The sequence below is a fragment of the Bombina bombina genome, chromosome 2, assembly GCF_027579735.1.
Source record: "Bombina bombina isolate aBomBom1 chromosome 2, aBomBom1.pri, whole genome shotgun sequence".
In the NCBI taxonomy this organism is placed as follows: Eukaryota; Metazoa; Chordata; class Amphibia; order Anura; family Bombinatoridae; genus Bombina; species Bombina bombina.
Genome location: NC_069500.1, coordinates 680,726,724 through 680,749,435, shown reverse-complemented (window position 1 = coordinate 680,749,435; position 22,712 = coordinate 680,726,724). Strand labels below are relative to the sequence as shown.

The following is a 22,712-nucleotide window of genomic DNA, read 5'->3' as shown; positions in this document are numbered from 1 at the left end:
TTCAAAGGTATTAGTTAGTGTTGGACAGGAATTGCTTTATAATCTTCTTCTTGTTGAATAGTAACTGGATCTTTTCCTCCTGAACCATTGGCTTGTTAATACTTTAACAACAGGCTATTGTTACTAGCCTATTTTGGTAATATGGTTGGTTGCTGACAACACTATATTTGTACAAACACTTTTCTGACTATTCAAGTGGTCTTTCTTGTTGCCGTGCACTCTCTATTATAAATATTAAATTCCTAGGGTAAGATACAAATATATAGCATATATAGATATGGCAGGTTTTGACAAAACGGAGTGGGACTTTGATATGAATGAAACCTTTTCTTTACCAGGTAGCTCAGCTACTACTGACTAAAATTCAGAAGAAAGCCAGGGTATATTTAAAACTTTCAAAATATATAAAACTAAAATATTGAAAGAGCAAAAATTAAAATGGGAAATTTCAAATTTAAATAAATATCTTGAAGCCAAAATGATTCCTAGGGGCCTACGCATTAGAAAAAGACCTGGTTCAAACCCGAATGAACCCTTATTGGAGGATTTTCAGAAAAAAATGGATAATTATGCGAGTGAATGTGCATTTAATTGGATGAAACTTATGATAGATGAGAATGAATTGAGACTAAAACAAATACAAATTGATTTAACTGAAGCAAAAGAAAAAGTTGATGAATGGAAAAGTAATGAGCAATATGATAAACTTATGGGAGTGGCCAAACTGGAGGTCAGAAAAATTTAAGATACAATTAAATTTAGAAAAAGGAGAAAATTTGAAAGGGATTTGGATGACTATCAAAAAAATCAAGTTTACAATTATTCATTAAATCAGACCAGTAGGTCAGAATCAGGAGGCTCATTTGTGGAAGATAAAAAAATAAACAAAGATTCAGACAAAGACGTTGTAGAAGAAGTGATTTTTTAGACCAGAGACAAGAAGAGAAAAAAGAACCAGGAGGGGAGGTAGAAAGCATAAGACAAACTACATAAGAAAGCAAGAAATACCCACTCAGGAATCAATTAAAAGAGAAGCAGAAAATTTAATAAAAACTAAAAAAGTAGTAAACCTCTCTGAAGCAGATCTTTCAGACTACCAAATTCAAGTGTTGGGTAAGGGACTATCATTTGCACCCACAAATAAATGTGATAAATTTACTGTGGTTAAGGAGTTAAACCTTTTTGCAAGAAAATTAATATTAAAGAAAACCTTTGAAAATAAACCACATGATAATACACTTGATATAAGAGATCGTCAAATTTTGTCAAAGCTGGAAGAATTGTCTTCAGAGAGCTACAAACTACATCACACATAGGATTTAGTACTCTTAAAAATAAATCAACTCACATGCCTTCATTATTAACAGTACCAAGTGTGCACAATTTCGTAAAATTAGTAGAAAAAGATATATTAGAAATGGACAATAACTTAAAAACAGTTAAAAACTTAACAAATAACAATGTCAGCTTTAAAAGATTTGCAAGCAAACAACAACATTACCATTAAGCCTTCAGATAAAGATGGGAATGTTGTGGTACTAAATACGAAAGACTATTTACAGGAATGTACAACACAAATAAATGCTAAAAAACATTATAAGGGTTTAAAAAGTGATCCTACAGAATTATACTCTCAACAACTAGATAATATCCTGGGGGAAGCACTGAAACAAGGTATAATTAATAAACGGGAATATGACTATTTAAAAGTGAAGTTCCCAATAATTCCTACTTTCTATACAATCCCAAAATTGCATAAGGGTAAAATGCCTCTGCCTGGCAGGCCCATAATATCTGGAATTGGCTCCCTTTCTGAAAAAAACTTCTGAATATGTTGATTATAATTTGAGACCCTTTCTTGAAACTCTACCCTCTTTTGTAAAAGATTCATCTGATGTTTTAAAAAAACTTGAAGGCCTCTCTATCCTCGAAAACACTTTATTAGTAACAATTGATGTGGAAGGATTATATTCTTCAATTCCACACGACAGAGGAGTAGAAATATGTAGATCTTTTCTTGAACAGAGAGGTAAAATATATAATGAACATACACAATTTGTAGTCTCTCTTCTGAATTTTTTACTGAGACATAATTATTTCACGTTTAATAAAAAAAATGTATAAACAAACACTAGGTACAGCCATGGGCACTTGTTGTGCACCTACTTATGCATGCCTGTACCTAGGTTTTTGGGAAAAGGAAGTAATTTGGGATGGCATATATAAAGACTTTATAGGATTATGGATACGTTTTATAGATGATGTATTACTGCTCTGGGAAGGCCCAGAAGAAAAACTAGAAGATTTTATGAAATCTCTGAATATAAATAATTACAATTTAAAATTTACTTTTACTTACAGTAAACCTGAAATTAGTTTTTTGGGCTTAATAATAATGAATGAAAATCAGTCAATTATCACTGCCACTCATAGAAAAGAAACAGCAGGAAATACACTGCTACGAGCAGGTAGTCATCATCCTGCTCACCTACTTTATAATATACCATATGGTCAATATCTGAGACATAGACGCAATTGTACGGAAGAAGACACCTTCAAAACAGAGGTGAGAGATTTAAAACAAAGATTTAAGGAACGAGGGTATTCACAAGATTGCCTTAAAAGGGCTTATAGTAAAACAAGATATCTGGACAGACAGAAAATTTGATATAAACCCAAAAGTAATGACAAAAATTATGTTGTCAGATTCATAAGTACATATAATGATTCCTGGGCAAAAATAAGATCTATTCTTGTCAGACTTTGGCATGTTTTAACCCTTGATTCCTCAATAGCAAAATGTGTTGGTACTGTACCACAAATGACAGCCAGAAAAGCACCAAACTTTAAAGACAAACTAGTTAAAAGCCATTTCGTTTTATATAGGGATAGCAATCTAAATATAAAAAATCTGATGGTAACTTTCGCTGTACAAAATGTTCAGTTTGTAGCAATATGGTAACGGGAAATAAATTTATTGATAAGTGCGGTCAACTTTGGCACATCAAAGGACATATAAATTGTCTTAGCGAAGGAGTAGTGTACTTAGTGTACTGTAGTTGTCCTTGTTATTACGTAGGGAAAACCTACAGAGAGGTAAAGGAAAGAATTAAAGAACATAAAAGAGATATAAAAAATAAAGTAATAGATACTAGTAGTGTAGCAAGACATTTCTTTCTAAAACATAATAGCAATTAACACGAACTTAAATTTAGGGGCCTTCAGAAAATTGATCTTCAAGAGAGAGGAGGCAATCTAGACAAACTATTACTACAAAATGAATGTAAATGGATCTTTAACTTAAAAACACTTGCGCCACTAGGTACGAATAAAGAAATAAATTATGCATGTTTTCTGGGAGAATGAATAACTGGAAAGCACTCTGTAAAATCCTTTCCTGAATAAACCTAAACATAGTTTATCTTAAATTATAAGAAGGGGAAGTAAAATATATCAAAGTCCTAACTCTAAGTTAATAATAAAATCAATTTTCTATAGATACATAAAACAAGCATAAGTCAAAAATTAGACAAGCAACTAATACATTGTTACTAAAGAATATACCTATATATAAAAAAATATATTTATTCAAAACTGTATATCTATTATGAATTAAACAATCGCTATAGTTTATATGATCTTTAAGATTGCAGATTTATTTCTAAGGTGTCTTAGAGCTAGTAATATCGTTGTTGGTTAATAGGTTATTTACAAACTAACAAGGGGGAGCCAAATAATAAAATACTGTTTTCATAAAGCAAAATTCGTAAAATGATCAATTGCTGTACATACTGTAATATAGTATTGCATATTAAGTAACATGAGTTCTTTATTGTTACATTATTGTTACCATTTTACCCCAAACATTTCTGTAAATATTTCAAAAGGCTTCAAAATGGGAGGAGTTTTCCTCCGTGTCCAGGTCTTTAAAAGAGATCACAGGTATTCATAGTCATGTGACTTTCATTGGAGCCGGAAGAAGCCCCAGAGCCTAAGGGGTGAAACGCGCGTAGCTGGCAAGTCGTTTTTGGGAGAAACACAGGCAGTTGTTATCAAGCAAGGGATGTCGCTTTGAGCAAACGTCATGTGGTGCATCTATTGGAATCCTTACACACTTTGGAACAGAGGGGACAAACACCCTGGAAGGTATACCCAGGAGGTGTTGATCCGCGAACAGTGGGACTCCTCAAAGAACCGCAAGTATTTACCGCTATGGCAAACACTTGAGAATGCTTAAAGTGTGCGTTTGCCATCAACACTACAGCTATTACTACCCGTGCACAGGATTCAGTGCAGTTGAATAAGTAAGGGGTAGTAGCTAGCTTGCATCAATTGTCCTGACATTCTCTGACTATCCGCTGCATACCCACATAAGGGTAACTTTATCTCTGGAATTGAACTTCCTTATTGTAGTGCTGCAAATTGGAAACATTCATGCAAATTGGAAACATTTCTGTGACTTTAAACAGGAATTGCTAATTGTCCTCTTCTTTCATTTATATGAGTTTGAGAGTGCACTCAATTATTTTATTTTTATTTTCATAATTATTTAATCATATTTGGGGATTCATAGTGCACTATGATAGGGAGCTTCGGTATTTATGTAAATTTATGCCTTGTGTGTGCCCCAATAAATGCTTTATATATGCTCCCCTTTGTTAGTTGTGATTTTACTTGTATTAGACATAGGTAACTTTATTTGGTATGTTGAGGTATCTTAGACCTAGGTATTATATCCGCTAATTTCAAAGGTATTAGTTAGTGCTGGCAGGAATTGCTTTATAATCTTCTTCTTGTTGAATAGTAACTGAATATTTTTCTCCTGCACCAATAGCTTGTTAATACTTTTTGTTACTAGCCTATTATTGGTAATATGGTTGGTTGCTGACAACACCATATTTGTACAAATATATATATATATATATATATATATATATATATATATATATATATATATATATTTATTTATTTATTTATATAAAAATGAATAAAGAAAATGCACTCTCTGGATTTAAAAGTTTCAATAAACTTTACTGTGAGACGTTTCGAGGCTTTCACCCCTTCCTGTCTGAGCAAGGGGTAAAAGCCTCGAAACGTCACACAGTAAAGTTTATTGAAAACTTTTAAATCCAAAGAGTGCATTTTCTTTATTCATTTATTCTATCCTTGATGCACTCTGGTCTGATTATTGCTGAGTAGGGAAGAGTTTGTGAGAGTGCTGCAATCTTCAAATTGGATATATATATATATATATATATATATATATATATAAAATCCCATCAATTGTACAGTGTTACCCTCCAATGGTCATCTGCCTGGGTGCCAACATGTAATTAATATTCCAAAGAAATGGTCGCACTCTCAGGTCTTTTAGTGAAAAAATCGTAGTTAATTTTAATGAAACGTTTTCGGGGTATTCCTCCCCATCATCAGCATCATGCTGATGATGGGGAGGAATACCCCGAAAACGTTTCATTAAAATTAACTACGATTTTTTCACTAAAAGACCTGAGAGTGCGACCATTTCTTTGGAATATATATATATATATATATAGATAGGTATAAATATATATTGTACCAAAATACCATCAGATATATGTAGAAGTATATATTTATCAATGCATAGAACATATTCTGCTATGTGAAGACCATTGGAATGTGGATAATAATATTTTACTGTTGGTTTAGTGCAAATGAGATCGTATTTGTGCACGAGTGGAGTATTAGGTTTTTTCCCCTTTTTTCCCCACTATTGACCTCTATGGGGGATTAGATTATAGCATGCATAATATTCTAAGTTCGGCTTTTTGCGTGCAAAAAGTTTACTATTAGCGCTCTAGCAAAAGCACTAAATAGCGCTCCACTCGTAATATTGCCCTTTTTATTTTAGGTCTAATCCAAAGCAATACACTTTATGAATGGTCTATAAATGGGACAGTTTTAAATGTTTTACTAAAATCTAGATATGCTACATCTTACATATTGCATGATCTTTCTGCATAAAAACAATGTGCTGTCTTTGTGCATAAAAGTTGTTTGATATTATGACACATTTGTTTATCTTACTAACCACTCACATACCTGTAGCTTTCTCTACTTCCCTAAATTAGTGATTCTCCCATTGTTCAGAAGAACTTCTGAATCTTAAATAGATCATGTGATATAACTAGCGCAAATTAAAAGTGCATCATAACCCCTAGAGATTAACATAATCTGGACCCACAGATTTTTTTCACTTTTATTTTTGATATTTTCAATAAAATCTAGTCTTTGTCAAATGAGAAGTGCTGAACACATATGATTTATAGTAGCATCCCTGAATAGAATGGAATTTTCCTTTACATGCTGTTGAAAAGACAGAATAGAAACAGTCATTTATATTGCCTTCTATTTTCAATCTAGTGCCATAAATCTAACTGTTTTGAATGTTACTAATAACTCATTTGGTTATATAAATTTAAATGAAGAAACAGGATACGTGTGTATGATACACTCTGATGCTATGTTTACTGTGTGGTAAGAGTTCATTAATTAGTTATATTCTCAAATGCCATTAGATTAGATACATTTCTAAAAAAAAGAAATATATTTGATAATATCTAGTTATTAAGTTCCATACACTAGCCATCTATTTACTTTAGACTTACCACACTAATTACATGGTAGAGAATTCAGGGATGCTGTTTATCATACTAGAATGTTCCCTTTTCATAAGTGAATTTCAACAATAATGACCTTCTTTACACTGTTCCAGAACATCTGTGAGTGTGCAACATTCTATTTTGCTTTTGCATGCAATCCTCTGCGTTCATACTAAACCACAGGGGGAAAAAAACTTTGAAACTGAAATGTTAGATTTGTTTATAAAGACAGATGCACAAACTGCACAGTGTATTTAGTTTGCACAGCATTTGATGGTGAAAATCCTGACATAATGTCACTGTGATGTACTTAAACACATATTTGTTCCACAAGTAGGGACAAAAATACTTCAGGTTTTTCTTCCCTATAATTTACATTGGTTAGTGTTGTAATTACCATGTTTGATTTAGTATCCATTTATTTTTTTGTACTAACTATAAGTATCTGAAGTTGACTCTGCATGTTTATTTGAACATATTGGATATAGCAAAACTGAGATTTTGTTTAACTTCCATTATTATGTTTTTCATTTTTTTATTTCTAATATAGTCATTTTACATTCATCTGTCCATTATCAAGAGATATTTAAATAGAAGCGGAAGAGTTGTTGATTATGAGATTCACAGGAAAATTGATTTTGACAACTGATAGAAAAAAAAGAACTCCCATCTAGTCCAACTATTTTCCTGTCTCAAGTGTAAACTTAATCATTAGAATAGTCTAATAACTAACCAGGAAACAGAGGGGAACTTGTCAGGTAGTAATAGGTGCAAACTGATTCACAAAAACGTTTGTCTGTCCTCAAAACCTTCCTAAAATGATAAATAAGCCCCTCATTTGTGCTCAGAATGCTTCATTTGAGTGCCTTCGCTATTTTCTTTTCAAATTGTGTTATTAATGAGCCTGTATTAGAGTGACATGCATCCAAATTGTCTGCTATCCTGTAGGAATGTGACGGGGTGTGATGTCTGTCTCTCTTACCATCCACAGTTTCTTAGCATCCCATTTCAAGGAGTTCCCATTCATGACCCACCCAGACACGCCCACAGCATGTCCTGTCCCTGCCCATCACCTCCTCACTACCCCTCCTCACTTCCTCAACCAGAAAACACCAGTGGGCCACTTCCCACAAGTTCCCTAACCTCCACATTCCGAAAACCCTTCAGGAAATGTTGGGAGGTATGTGGAGTATGTATAACAGTATAACCAAGAAGAAACTAGAAGCAGCCGCTGTATAAAACTTAGCCTTTATTTGGTCAACAAGTAAAAGTCCATGGAGGGACAAGGTACACTGAGAGGAAAAACACAGTATGTATAACACTGAGTATGTATAACAGCACATGGTTACAAACCTTAAAGGTATATAAACCCCAACATTATTCTTTCATGATTCATAAAGGGCATTTCAAATTTACATATTTTATACATTTCTTTGTTCTGTTGGTATCTTTTGTTGAAAGACGTAAGCTTAGTAGCCAGCCCATTTCTGGAGCACTATATGACAGCAGTTTTACAAGAATGTTATCTATTTGCAAGAACACAAAATGGCAGCACTATCTTCTGCCATGTAGTGCTGTAGATGCCTATCTAGGTATCTCTTCAACACAGAATATCATGGGAGCTAAGCAAATTTTATAATAGAAGTAAATTGGAAACTTTTTAAGATGGTAAAAACTGTCAGAATCACAAAAGAAAATAGTTGGGTTTCATAGCCCTTAAACTCAAACACTACTGCCATATAGTGCTCCAAACACATGCAAACTCCTAATTCTACCTAACAGTACTCTCTTGTACAGGAGCTAAGTAAAAAACAGTGATTTTAGTTTATTGTATGCTATGTCTGAATCATGAATCAATTTGGCTTGTAACTCCCTTTTAATACTATACTGTATTATTTATCCCACATACACTCTGTTTCTTTTCCAGAAGTAGTTTAATGGCCCTAGGTAATTTTACATTTCTTTGCTTAATTTATCCCTATCGATTCTGCTTGGAAGTCTTAAGACCGCTGCTTGGAAGTCTTAAGACCGCTGCTCCATAACTGGTCCGCCTGATCTGAGGCTACGGACATCAATCCGCCCGATCCTATACGATCGGGCTGATTGACACCCCCTGCTTGCTGCTGATTGGCCGTGAATCTGCAGGGGGCGGCATTGCACAAGCGGATTATGTCGGACAGACCAATGATAAATCGGCCCCATAGCACCATGATCCTACTTGAGTAAACTAATAATACTCTATAAATAAAGGACTTATTAGGTCCTGGTAATAATAAATATGTAGTGCCATTGGTATCATTCTAAAAACAATTACTTATGAACATGTTATTGTCCATTTTCAGATTATGACTCATTAAAGGGTCACTAATGCTAAAATTAAATTGAACTGTTAAAGGGACACTCAGGTTAAATTAAACTTTCATGATTCAGATACAGCATGTAATTTTAAACAACTTTCCAATTTACTTCCATTAAAAAAATGTGCACAGTCTTTTATATTTACAAGTTTTGAGTCACCAGATCCTACTGAGCATGTGCAAGAATTCACAGACTATACGTATATGCATTTGTGATTGGCTGATTGCTATCACATGGTACAAGGGGAGTGGAAATATACATAACTTTGAAATTTGTTATAAAAAAATCTACTACTCATTTGAAGTTCAGACTAAGTGCTATTGCATTGTCTTGTTATCTTGCATTTGTTGATTATGCAAATCTAATGTGTTGACTGGTCCTTTAAGTGATGTTTTTTTTTCTTTTCTTTTAAAGCTATTCCAATAAATTAGAAGAGCTGCCATTTGAATTAGTAAAGACTCTCAAATCTAGGGTTGCCAGCTGCCCTTCACAAAAATACTGGACTATCTGTAAGTCACTGGGCAAAATCGTAGGTAGGAAGGGCTATACTGCTTCCCTTCAATAAAACTCTACCTTAACCCCCACTCTTGATCCCACCATGTATAGTTTTCACAACTAAGCAGTCATTTTACCCCTTAGCTGCCAGTAACATACAAATAATAATTTTACTGTGGCTGACATGAACACACCTTTTACATTTATCTAACAATCAGAAATTCTAAACAACAGAACATTTAACTGTATTTCGGTGAAAGTTTTACTGGACAACTGGCTAAAACACTGGACTATCTAGTTAGATACTGGACACCTGGCAACCCTACTCAAGTCATGTAAATCTAGTTTAATATGTAAAAATACTGTGACAAACAGGCATGTTACTGCATATATCTCAGCAATAGTATGAGAAAATATGACACAATTTTTTGTTGATGGTATTTATGTGTGTGTATGTATGTGTGTATGTTTGTGTGTGTGTGTGTGTGTGTATGTTTGTGTGGGTGTGTGTATGGATTTGTGTATATGTATGTATGTGTATGAAAAAAAAATATTTACATGTTTTCTTTTTCTTCCTTAAGCCTGAATGAAGAGAACTCAGATCATCAAACAAAGAACTATCAATTACTGAAAACATCCTTAACCTAAAACTACACTGAAGAATAATGATCGTACATCTCGTCTGAATTTTTAGTGCAGTGACCTTTTGGAGCTGACAAAATGGGGCTACACAAAACCACTGCTGGCAACTTTTTGGAAAGCTGTTGCCTAACAAAAACATTGACTGGCCATAGTCAGAGGCACCCATTTGTGCTTAAAAAACTAAGACTTATAAGAATACTGGGTCTTTTCATAAGTATAACAGCCATTAGCTTATTGTCCATTACAGTTAGTGCCTTTTTTAAGATAGAACCAAACAATAATGAAAAGACGACTGCTGCAGAAAGCCAATCTATTCTTCACAGACATCAAAGAACTCTGATGGACATCACAGAGCAAAACCAAAATGATACTCCAGGTTCAACTATTTCTATGAAATACAAAAATAAGGACAATACTACAGCAATCAATCGTTCAAAGGGGGATTACCCTGAAGACATTTTTAGTCTGGAAGACAGAAGACGAGGTGCAGTGGTGCTCCACGTATTTGGGATGATTTACATGTTCATAGCATTAGCTGTAGTGTGTGATGAGTTCTTTGTCCCCTCACTAACAGTTATCACAGAAAAACTGGCTATTTCTGATGATGTCGCCGGTGCAACATTCATGGCGGCCGGTGGCTCTGCCCCAGAACTTTTCACTTCACTAATTGGAGTATTTATATCACATAGCAATGTTGGAATTGGCACTATAGTTGGATCAGCAGTATTCAATATTCTTTTTGTGATTGGTATGTGTGCTATGTTCTCCAAAGAGGTCCTAAACCTAACCTGGTGGCCACTCTTTCGGGATGTATCATTTTATATTGTGGGCCTATCTATGCTTATAACATTTTTTTTAGACAATTTCATCAAGTGGTGGGAAAGCTTGATGCTCTTGATAGCGTACTTAACTTATGTCACCTTCATGAAGTTCAACGTTCAAGTGGAAGGTTTTGTGAAGAGGACAATTAACAGAAACAAAGTTGTAAAGGTATCATCATCCAATGTTGACGGAAAGGTTGGTTGGTTTTAATATATTTGTATCTCCCTCTGTTATTGTATTTACAACAGCTAAAGTCAGTAGACATTTTATTAATAAATTGAGAAATTAGAAACAAACATATTTACCAATCCTCAGTGATTTGCAAGAAAATGATCAAAGTATGTCTTGTACAACTGATTAAGGACTAGATTACAAGTGGAGCGCTAATTTATTGCGCACCCGCAAATGGGCAGATTCGCCCATTTAGGGGTGTGTTATAAATAACCAGCCGTTACAAGTGGCTGGTTATTGCTACCGCGATAGCAATTAGCGCTAAACATTTTTACCAGATGTCAGACCTTGGGATCATTTTTTAAATGTTCCCAATTCTCCCAAAATGTAGTGGCTTTTATAAAATTAAAAAAATTTAGCATCTTTTGTTTAAAGAAAAAAAATCTGAACTAAGCAGCTTTTAGGGGTTAAAAGTGAATTTTCATTGTGGTCTATGGGGACTGCGTGTTTCCAGTCAATATATATGTATATGCTTATATACATATATATTTATGAGTTAAAATGTGTATATACACATATTAACACACAATTATATATTCATATATATTTATATTTGCTGCCCATCGCTGCTCGACTTACCCCCTTCGCTGAGCTTGTTATCATGCCGTGCCTCACGGCATGAGAATGAGGCTCCCATTGGAGCCTATGAAAGCGCTCTCTTGTGAGCGCAATGCTTCCGTGCAATGCGAACGCAAGGTCGCATGCGTATTGCACGTCACTTGTATTGCTAAGTTGAGCGCAAATATCGCTTTTGCGGAAGCAATATTTTGAGCTCAACTTTATATTTTAAGGGATATAAAGATCAAAATGGAAATGTGCATGGGTGTATTTCAGTGTGAAATAGAAGAATGTTTGCAATGTACTTCCATTAGCAAAAATGTGGCATACACCCATATCCTTTGAGGACCCTTGCATGGTCGCGTAACTAGAAACCACAGGGCCCAGGTGCAAGAATCCAAGCAGTGCCCCGCCCCTCCCCTCTTTGAAAAAAATGTGAATTTAATAAAAAAAATTCAACATTGAACACAAAAAACAAAAACATTTTTTGTGTGTGCTGTGCTCACACATATATATAGCTGACTGTGCGGTATACACACACACACATGTATAGCTGAATGTGCTGTATACACACATACACACATATATATATATATATATATATATATATATATATATATATAGTGAAGATTGAATTAGCCATATTAGTCCAGTAGATAAAATGCTTAAATACTAGAGTATTGCAGTATGATACCTTTTTTATTGGACTAACATAATATTTCAAAGACAAGCTTTCGGGAGTTTTCCTCCCTTCCTCAGGTCTGAAGCAATACTGATCAATCTGATATAGAAACACACTACACACAACAGATGGAAGGGAGGGAGGGGGTGACAGGGGTGTCATAAATAGCAGAGGATGAGAGTAAAATAAGCAAGATGAGAGGAAAAACAAAATGAAAAAAGGGGGGGCATGCATGCACGAATAAAGCTACAATAATGAATGAAAACAAATGGATATATTAAAGGTGAAACGAGAATTTAGAGAAAAATAAACCAATTTAAGACAATGAGGCCCATTTATCAAGCTCTGTATGGAAAGGCCGTGTTTCTGGCGAGTCTTCAGACTCGCCAAAAACAGCAGTTATGAAGCAGCGGTCTAAAGACCGCTGCTTCATAACCCTGTCCGCCTGCTCTGATGAGGCGGACAGGAATCGCTGCAATTCAACCCGATTGAATACGATCGGGTTGATTGACACCTCCCTGCTGGCGGCGAGTCAGCAGGGGGCAGTGTTGCACCAGCAGCTTGTGTGAGCTGCTGGTGCAATGCTGAATACGGAGAGTGTATTGCTCTCCGCATTCAGCGAGGTCTTGCGGACCTGATCTGCACTGTCGGATCACGTCCGCAATACCTTTCATAAATAGGCCTCAAAAAGATGAGAGATTATAAAAAGTTTTGGTAGTGTGTGAGAAACCAGAGTCTACATTAAGTCCTTCATTTCTGGTGTTGAAATGTGTGATCATTTTCATCTCAAACGTCTGTTGTTCATGAGAGTCTTTGAAATTCCCTTTAAGAGCTTTAATCCTGAGGTTTAGGATGGAGTGACCAGTCTGGGTGAAGTGATGACCAACAGGGGTACAATATTAATTTTCCTTGTGGTTCTTGATCGAGTGTCTGTGTAGATTCATTCTGAGATGCACCTTAAGGCCAGTTTCTCCAATGTAGCAACCTCTGTCACACGCTGTACACTGTATCATGTACACCACATTAGCAGATGGGCACAAATAAGATCCTTTTATGTTGTATGATGTGTTATTGTGTCTGGCTGTGCTGTTGTCACATGTATGTTGAAACAGTTTGCAGAGTGATTTCTTGCATCATGCAGTGCCATTCTGTGTAAGCTTCTGTTCTGTGGTTAATTTGCTGCGGACCAATCTCTTTCTCAGGTTAGGCGGTTGTTTGAATGCCAGTATGTGGGGTTCAAGAAATATTTTTTTTTGAGTGTGAAATTAGTGGTTGTAGCTCTTTAATAATGTTGCATACTCCTTCCAGAGTAGGGTTTTAAGTGACTACTAGAGGGGTTCTTGTTTTTTTTTTTTCTCCTTTTCTTTGTATTATAGGAGCCTTTCCCGTGGTGTTTTTAAGGCAGATTTTATTTTCTTAGATATTGTCCTTTCCTTGTAGCCCTTTTGCCTAAATGACTCTGACAGTGTACTCAGGTTCTGATCTCTGTCTTTTGTATCAGAGCAAATGCTGTGATATCTGATAGCCTGTCTGTAGATGATACCTTTTTTAATGTGATTGGGATGGAATCTGGAATTGTGAAGGTAGCTGTACCTGTCTGTGGGTTTTCTGTATACAGATTAATGAAGGATGCCATTGGTGACAGTTATTGTGCAGTCCAAGAAATTCACACTATAATTTGAAAAGTCAATATTAAGGTTTATTGACGGTTGAAATTAATTAAATTATTTGTGGAAATCTAAAAGGTTTTTTTTTCTCCTTGTGTCCATATTATGAAAATATCATCAATGTGATGATAATATGTATATCAGGTTTGTGGGGCTGAGTACATAAGAATCTGTATTCTAGGTCAGCCATGAAAAGATTAGCGTATTGGGGTGATATTTTTGTGCCCATCGCTGCTCCTGTCATTTGTAGGTAGTAATTGTTATTAAAACTGAAATAGTTGTGTGTGAGTATGAATTCTATAAGTTGGGCAATAGATGCACTATCATATGTGTGTGTTGGTTGGTGGGATGAGAGAAATTTACTGCAGGCCTCAATACCATCCTTATGTGGAATGTTGCTGTATAAGGATTCCACATCCATAGTAACTAGTATAGTGTTTCCAGGTAGTTCATTAATCTGGTTAAGTTTGTTAAGGAAGTCTGTAGTGTCCTGTATAAGGCTATCAGTCTTTATAACTAGAGGCTTAAGAATGTTTTCTATTAGGCCAGATATTTGTTCAGTGAGTGTTCCCATACCTGTTATAATGGGCCATCCTGGGTTTCCTGGCTTGTGGATTTTGGGCAGCATGTAGAAGGTACCTATCTGAGGATTGGAATGTACCAAATTTTATAATTATTGCTGTATGTGTTTCGTAAATGTTTTGATAAATTTTGTGAGTTTAGCTGAATATTCCTTGATGGGGTCCTTGTCCAGTTTTTTGTAGTAGTTTACATCAGACAACTGTCTGTAACCTTCTGTAGTGTAGTCCTGGGTGTTCATGATAACTACTGATCCACCCTTGTCTGCCGGCTTGATGACGATGAAGGCATTTCTTTCCATAGGTGAGAGGTTATAAGTGATTTTTTTTCTCTTGTGTGGTGATTAGGGATGCCACTCTCAGGCGAAAACTTTCATTGTAACTGTCCAATTTGATGTTACGTCCTGCTGTTGGTATCATCTACAAGGTATCATCTACAGATGTCATCTACAGCCAGGCTATCAGATATCACCGCATTTGCTCTGACACAAAAGACAGAGATCAGCACCTGAGTACACTGTCAGAGTCATTTAGGCAAAAGGGCTACAAGGAAAGGACAATATCTGAAAAAAATTAAATCTGCTCTAAAAACACCACAGGAAAGGCTCCTACAATAAAAAGAAAAGGAAAACAAAACAAGAACCCCTCTACTAGTCACTTACAACCCTACTCTGTAAGGAGTACGCAAAATTATTAAAGAGCTACAACCACTAATTTCAGAGGGCCCCATACTAGCATTCAAACAACCGCCTAACCTGAGACAGAGATTGGTCCGCAGCAAATTGACCACAGAACAGAAGCTTGCACAGAATGGCACTGCACAATGCAACAAATCACTCTGCAAATGGTGTCAACATGTATGTGACAACAACACAGCCAGACACAATAACACATCATACAATATTAAAGGATCTTATTCATACCCATCTGCTAATGTGGTGCACATGATACAGTGTACAGTGCGTGAGAGAGGTTGCAACATTGGAGAAACTGCCTTAAAGCTGCATCTCAGAATGAATCTACAAAGACACTCGATCAAGAACCACAAGAAAAACGAATATTGTACCCCTGTTGATCATCACTTCACCCAGACTGGTCACTCCATCCTAAACCTCAGGATTAAAGTTCCTAAAGGGAATTTCAAAGACTCTCATGAACGAAAGATGTTTGAGATGAAAATGATCACACATTTCAACACCAGAAATGAAGGACTTAATGTAGACTCTGGTTTCTCACACACTACCAAAACTTTTTATAATCTCTCATCTTATTGGTTTCTTTTTCTCTACATTCTCATTTCACCTTTATTATATCCATTTCTTTTCATTCATTATTGTAGCTCTATTCGTGCATGCATGCCATGCCCCCCCTTCCTTTTTTCCTTTTGTTTTTCCTCTCATCTTACTTATTTTACTCTCATTTGTTTATTTCGGTCCCCTTCTCTTATCAATCTACACGTCCTCATTAGGTTCCTTAATAAAGTCCCACAGGTTTCACTATCATTTGTATGCCGGCGATACCCAAATCTACCTCTTTGCATCAAAACTATCTCCCTCCTTACTTACCCATGTCACTAACTGTCTCTCTCATATCTCATCTTGGATGTCCTCTCACTACCTCAAGCTAAATATATCCAAAACTGAACTCCTTATTTTCCACCCTTCTTACAAAATCTCCCCCCCCATGTCTCTATAACTGTTGATTACTCCATTATTACCCCAACCTCACATGCCCGATGTCTTGGGGTCACACTTGACTCAGATCTTTCACTCCTCACATTCAGTCCTTGGCTAAAGCCTGTCGCTTCCACCTTAAAAACATTGCTAAAATCAGACATTTCCTTACACAAGACACAACTAAGATTTTAATCCACTCTCTCATCCTTTCCCACCTCAACTACTGCAACTCGATCCTCTCTGGTCTCCCTAACTGTCGCCTAGCTCATTTACAATGAATGCCTCTGTCAGGCTTATCTTCCTTACACTCTGTCTTCATCTGCCGCACCTCTCTGCCAATCCCTTCACTGGCTTCCTCTTGCCTCTAGGATTAAACACAAAATTCTCACTCTGACACACAAAGCCCTCAATTGCATTACTCCCCCCTACATCTCAGACCTTGTCTCCAGAAACTCTTCCTCCCGACCCCTTCGCTCCACTCACGAATTCCTACTCTCTTCCTCTCTTGTTACCTCCTCACATTCCCATTTACAAGATTTCTCCAGACTGGCTCCCATCTTATGTAACTCTCTGCCCACTCCACAAGACTCTCCCCTAGTTTTAAAAGCTTCAAGTGCTCCCTGAAGACCCTACTTTTCAGGGACGCATATAACCTACACTTACCTTTCTATCTCCACTGCTATCCCCTTACACCCCATAGCATGTAAGCCTATGAGTCCGGCTGTTTGTAGTCCACCTTCATAAGAGCCGACTACAACAGTGCAACTCTCAGCAGGACCCTCTACCCATTTGATCCCTGTAATTGTTTTTTATATACCACCTATGTTCATAGCGTTGCGGAACCTGTTAGCGCTCTACAAATACCTGATAATAATAATTACTCTTTCTGGCTATTCTCAGCTATTTTCTCCTTCAGACACATCCTCTGCTATTTATGACACCCCTCTCACCTCCTCTCTCCCTTCCATCTGTTGTGTGTAATGTGTTTCTATATCAGATTGATCAGTATTGCTTCAGATCCGAGGAAGGGTGGAAAACTCTCAAAAGTTTGTCCAATAAAAAAGGTATCACTTCATACTGCAATACTCTGGTTTTGAGCATCTTATACATAGCTTATATATATATCCTGAAATCTGGGGTGTTTCATGATCCCTTATGACATTAAAGGGACATGAAACCCAACTTTTTTTTTCAGGATTCAGATAGAGAATACAATTTTAAGCAACTTTCCAATTTAGTTCTATTACCAATTAGCTGCTACTGAGCCTATTTAGATATGCATTCCAACAAAGGATATGAAGAGAATGAAGCAAATTAGATAATAGAAGTAAATTGGAAAGTTGTTTAAAATTGTATGCTTTTTCTAAATCATGAAAGAAAAAATTTGTGTTTCATGTCCCTTTAACCACACAATTGCCCATAATGCCACTGTCATGCACAACCTCTTTTACATCAAACCCACAGACACATACATTTTGTGAGTGGAGGGAAGTATATAGGGGCATATATGGGAGTATACAGGGGCATATTTAATCTATAACAATCTGGGAAATTATATGTGTTGGTTAATATGTTTATTCTAGTGGCGGCGATGTCTGGAGCGGCAGATTAGGGGTCAATAATTTTATTTTAGTGTTTGCGATGCAGAAGGGCCTCGGTTTTGGGGTTAATAGGTAGTTTATGGGTGTTAGTGTATTTTTTAGCACTTTAGTTATGAGTTTTATGCTACAGCTTTGTAGCGTAAAACTCATAACTACTGACTTTAAAATGCGTTAGGAATCTTGGAGGTAGAGGGTGTAGCGCTCACTTTTTGGCCTCGTAATACCAGCGCTATGGAAGTCCCTTAGAAAAAGGGTTTTCAAACTTTACGTAAGTCTGTTTGCAGTAAGTCCAAAAAAGTGTGCGGTGCCCCTAAACCTGCAAGACTCGTAATAGCAACGGTAGTGAAAAAGCAATGCTAGGACCTGTTAACGCTCCTTTTTCAGCTTACCGCAAAGCTCGTAATCTAGCCGTTTAGGAGTGACAGTTTTTAATAAAATAATTTATCAGTCTAATCTAATCATTGCCTTATTATAAAATTAGAAAAACATATACAATACATGCCCTAGAACATTACCATGCTAAATATAATGGTTCCTACACAGGTCACCTATACAAACATGCATTTGAAGTTAAAATCAATTTAAAACAGATGTAAGCTACAAAAACATATTGTACATGCTTACACAGTGCTTTCCATATGAAAGATTACATTTTTATGTCAATTAAACGATTGTATTATTAAAGGGATAGTAAACCTAAAAATGTTATTTTATGATTCAGAAAGAACATACAATTTTAAACAACTTTCCAATTTAATTCTATTATCAAATTTGTTTCATTATCTTGTTATCCATTGCTGAAGGGGCAGCATTGCACTACTGACAGGAAGCTGAAAATATCTATTTAGCCAATCACAAGAGACAAATGTGTGCAGGCACCAATTAGCAGCAGCTCCCACTAGTGTATGATATGTGCATATTCATTTTTAACAAGGGATACCAAGAGGCCTATTTATCATATGTCTGTCGGACCTGATCTGACAGTGCGGATCAGGTCCGACAGACATTGCTGAATGCGGAGAGCAATATGCTCTCTGTATTCAGCATTGCACCAGCAGGGGGGCAATCGGCCGCCAGCAGGGGGTGTCAATCAACCCGATCGTACTCGATGGGGTTGAATATCGGTGATTCCTGTCCGCCTCATCAGAGCAGGTGGACAGGGTTATGGAGCAGCTGTCTTTAGACCGCTACTTCATAACTGGTGTTTCTGGCGAGCCCGCACGGGGCCTCAAGCTCTTGATAGATAGACCCATAAGAGAACGAAGCACATTTGAAAATAGAAGTGAATTTAAAAGTGTCTTAAAATGACATGCTCTATCTGAATCATGCACGTTTAATTTGACTTTCCTATCCCATTAAATACATATAATATTGTAGTTTATGGCAATGTTATTTTGTGTTTAGTTACTACAAACCTCAGAAATACTATTTTATAATGCGGCCGAAAAGTGGTTTTATAAAGAACAATATAATGTAATGTAAAACATGAGTCAATCTCTTCACATAGCTTATTCAGATATTTTCAAGTAGAGATCCAAGCACCTCATCTGCTTGTTCTCACATGTATATTGTTATTGGTTTGGTTGCATATATATTAAATATCTTTATGACTTTAACCAGCAGTTTAACAGTTAATACTGCAACTGATTAAAGTGAACAAGACACCTTTTGCGTGTGTGAGACAGTTTCTTTCAAGCATTATGAGAATCATTGGGGTCAGTGAGTGAATGGATCAGCTTAAAAGTCCCACAGAGTCTCACAGCTGCATGAGCCATGTCTCACAGTAGGTGCTGGAACATGGCTCTAGCCTCAGCCTGCTCTAACAAATGACAATAGGTTTTAGCTAACATACCTAGTGCTGCTTATCTGCCATCAGTCACTAACAGTGACACTCTGAAGCTAGAGGGAAGGGAGGAGCCTTGCCCTGGACTTGCCATGCTTGACAGGGAAGGCAGCAGCTGCTACTGTCCCATCCCAGCCCATGCTGTTAACATGGAAACCTTAGCTAGTACTCTCCTTCTGCTTCCTCCTCCCCACTCGCTCTTGTGCAGTTCTGGGCGGGAGCTCCGCCCTCCACCTCTGATTTGTTGGTATTTGCTGCATGGCATTCTGGAACATGTCGTTTCCAGCCATTTAGCATAGAAAGAGCCTAGAAACACAGGATTAATGGGGTTCTGGCACTGTCAGGGGTCCGGGCCCCTCCCAGTCCAGGGCCCCTGACTGGAGTCCCAGCTTTCACCCCCTGATGGCAGCATAAACATTGAATTTTTTTTAAAATAATTTTTTGCAAAAACCTTTTTTTATTGTTGCTGAAGCTACCCCCTCTGGGGGCCTCCAGTTGCGAACGCTGCACCCCTGGTAGTTCCGACCCTGCTTGCACCAATATTCAAATACTACACCTTCTCTTTAAGCTTGAATACTGGTGCATAGACCCTCAAAGGATATGTGCGTATGGATTTATGCACATTTCAAATTTGACTTTTCTATGCCTTTAAATATAAAGAGTATCCCTTTAAATATAAAAAGCATACATTCTTTTTAGTTTTTTGAGCAAAGTATTTCATTGGTTTAACTGCATGAAAAAAACACAGAAAAAATATATACTACAAATATAATATGTATTTCTCCTGTTAAGTGTAGTCAGTCCACGGGTCATCCATTACTTATGGGATTATAACTCCTCCCTAACAGGAAGTGCAAGAGGATCACCCAAGCAGAGCTGCTATATAGCTCCTCCCCTCTACGTCATATCCAGTCATTCTCTTGCACCTAACTAAAGATAGGACGTGTGAGAGGACTGTGGTGTGTTAAACTTAGTTTTTATTTCTTCAATCAAAAGTTTGTTATTTTAAACGGCACCGGAGTGTGTTGTTTGTTCTCAGGCAGCATTAGAAGAAGAATCTGCCTGAGTTTTCTATGATCTTAGCGGTCGTAACTAAGATCCACTTGCTGTTCTCGGCCATTCTGAGGAGTGAGGTAACTTCAGAACAGGGGATAGCATGCAGGGCCCACCTGCAAGGAGGTATGTGCAGTAAATTATTTTCTAAGGAATGGAATTGACTGAGAAAATACTGCTAATACCGATGTAATGTAAGTGCAGCCTTAAATGCAGTAGTAGCGACTGGTATCAGGCTGATATGTATGTATGTATACTCTGAGGTATTTCTGGGGAATGGAATTTCACTAAGAAAATACTGTCAATATTAAAGTAATATTTGAGCCTACACTGCAGTGAAAGCGACTAGCAGCAGGCTTATTAATAACACTTCATAATTTTCAATTTTAAAACGTTTACTGGCATGTTAATCGTTTTTTCTGAGGTACTTGGTGATAAAACTTTATGGGCATGATTTTTACCACATGGCTGTCGTTTTTTTTCTGCATAAAAACAGTTTACTGAACTTCCCCACTGTTGTAATATGAGTGGGAGGGGCCTATTTTAGCGCTTTATTGCGCAGTAAAAATTTAGTCACAGTCTTCCTATTTCTTCCTCCATGATCCAGGACGTCTCTACAGAGCCCAGGGGTCTCCAAAACTAGTTTTGAGGGAGGTAATCAGTCACAGCAGACCTGTGACAGTGTGTTTGACTGTGATAAAAACGTTTATTATTTCAACTGTTATCCGTTTTGGGTATTAAGGGGTTAATCATCCTTTTGCTGGTGGGTGCAATCCTCTGCTAACTTTATACATTTTCTGTTAAAATTTGGTTGTTTTAACATATTTGGTTCATTGTTAATTCAACTGTGTCACATTTTTATGTTTCTTAAAGGCGCAGTAGCGTTTTTTATATAGCTTGTAAATTTATTTAAAAGTTTTTTCCAAGCTTGCTAGTGTTATTGCTAGTCTGTTTAAACATGTCTGACACAGATGAATCTGTTTGTTCACTATGTTTAAAGGCCAATGTGGAGCCCAATAGAAATTTCTGCACTCAATGTATAGATGTTACTTTGAATAAAAGTCAAACTTTATATATTAAAAAAATATCACCAGACAACGAGGGGGAAGTTATGCCGACTAACTCTCCTCACGTGTCAGTACCTTCGCCTCCCGCTCAGGAGGTGCGTGATATTGTGGCGCCAAGTACATCAGGGCGGCCCATACAAATCACTTTGCAAGACATGGCTAATGTTATGACTGAAGTACTATCTAAATTGCCAGAATTAAGAGGTAAACGCGATCACTCTGGGGTAAGAACAGAGTGCGCTGATAATAGTAGAGCCATGTCTGATACTGCGTCACAATTTGCAGAACATGAGGACGGAGAGCTTCATTCTGTGGGTGACGGATCTGATCCAAGTAAACTGGATTCAGAGATTTCAAATTTTAAATTTAAGCTTGAGAACCTCCGTGTATTACTAGGGGAGGTATTAGCGGCTCTGAATGATTGTAACACGGTTGCAATTCCAGAGAAAGTATGTAGGCTGGATAAATATTTTGCGGTACCGGCGTGTACTGACGTTTTTCCTATACCTAAAAGGCTTACAGAAATTGTTAACAAGGAGTGGGATAGACCCGGTGTGCCCTTTTCACCCCCTCCTATATTTAGAAAAATGTTTCCAATAGACGCCACCACACGGGACCTATGGCAGACGGTCCCTAAGGTGGAGGGAGCAGTTTCTACTCTGGCTAAGCGCACCACTATCCCGGTGGAGGATAGCTGTGCTTTTTCAGATCCAAATGGATAAAAAGTTAGAGGGTTACCTTAAGAAAATGTTTGTTCAGCAAGGTTTTATATTACAACCCCTTGCATGCATCGCGCCT

At 36.9% G+C, this 22,712-nt stretch overlaps 1 protein-coding gene across 1 annotated transcript in view; it reads left to right on the top strand.

Annotated features, from left to right (window-relative positions):
* Positions 1-10,214: 10,214 nt before the first annotated feature.
* The window catches only part of SLC24A2 (solute carrier family 24 member 2), a 656,915-nt gene continuing 644,417 nt past the window's right edge, over positions 10,215-22,712 (top strand). The window contains exon 1 of the mRNA XM_053702654.1: positions 10,215-11,153. Within this exon, the coding sequence (XP_053558629.1) occupies positions 10,215-11,153 (939 nt within the window). The remainder of the gene's footprint in view (positions 11,154-22,712) is intronic.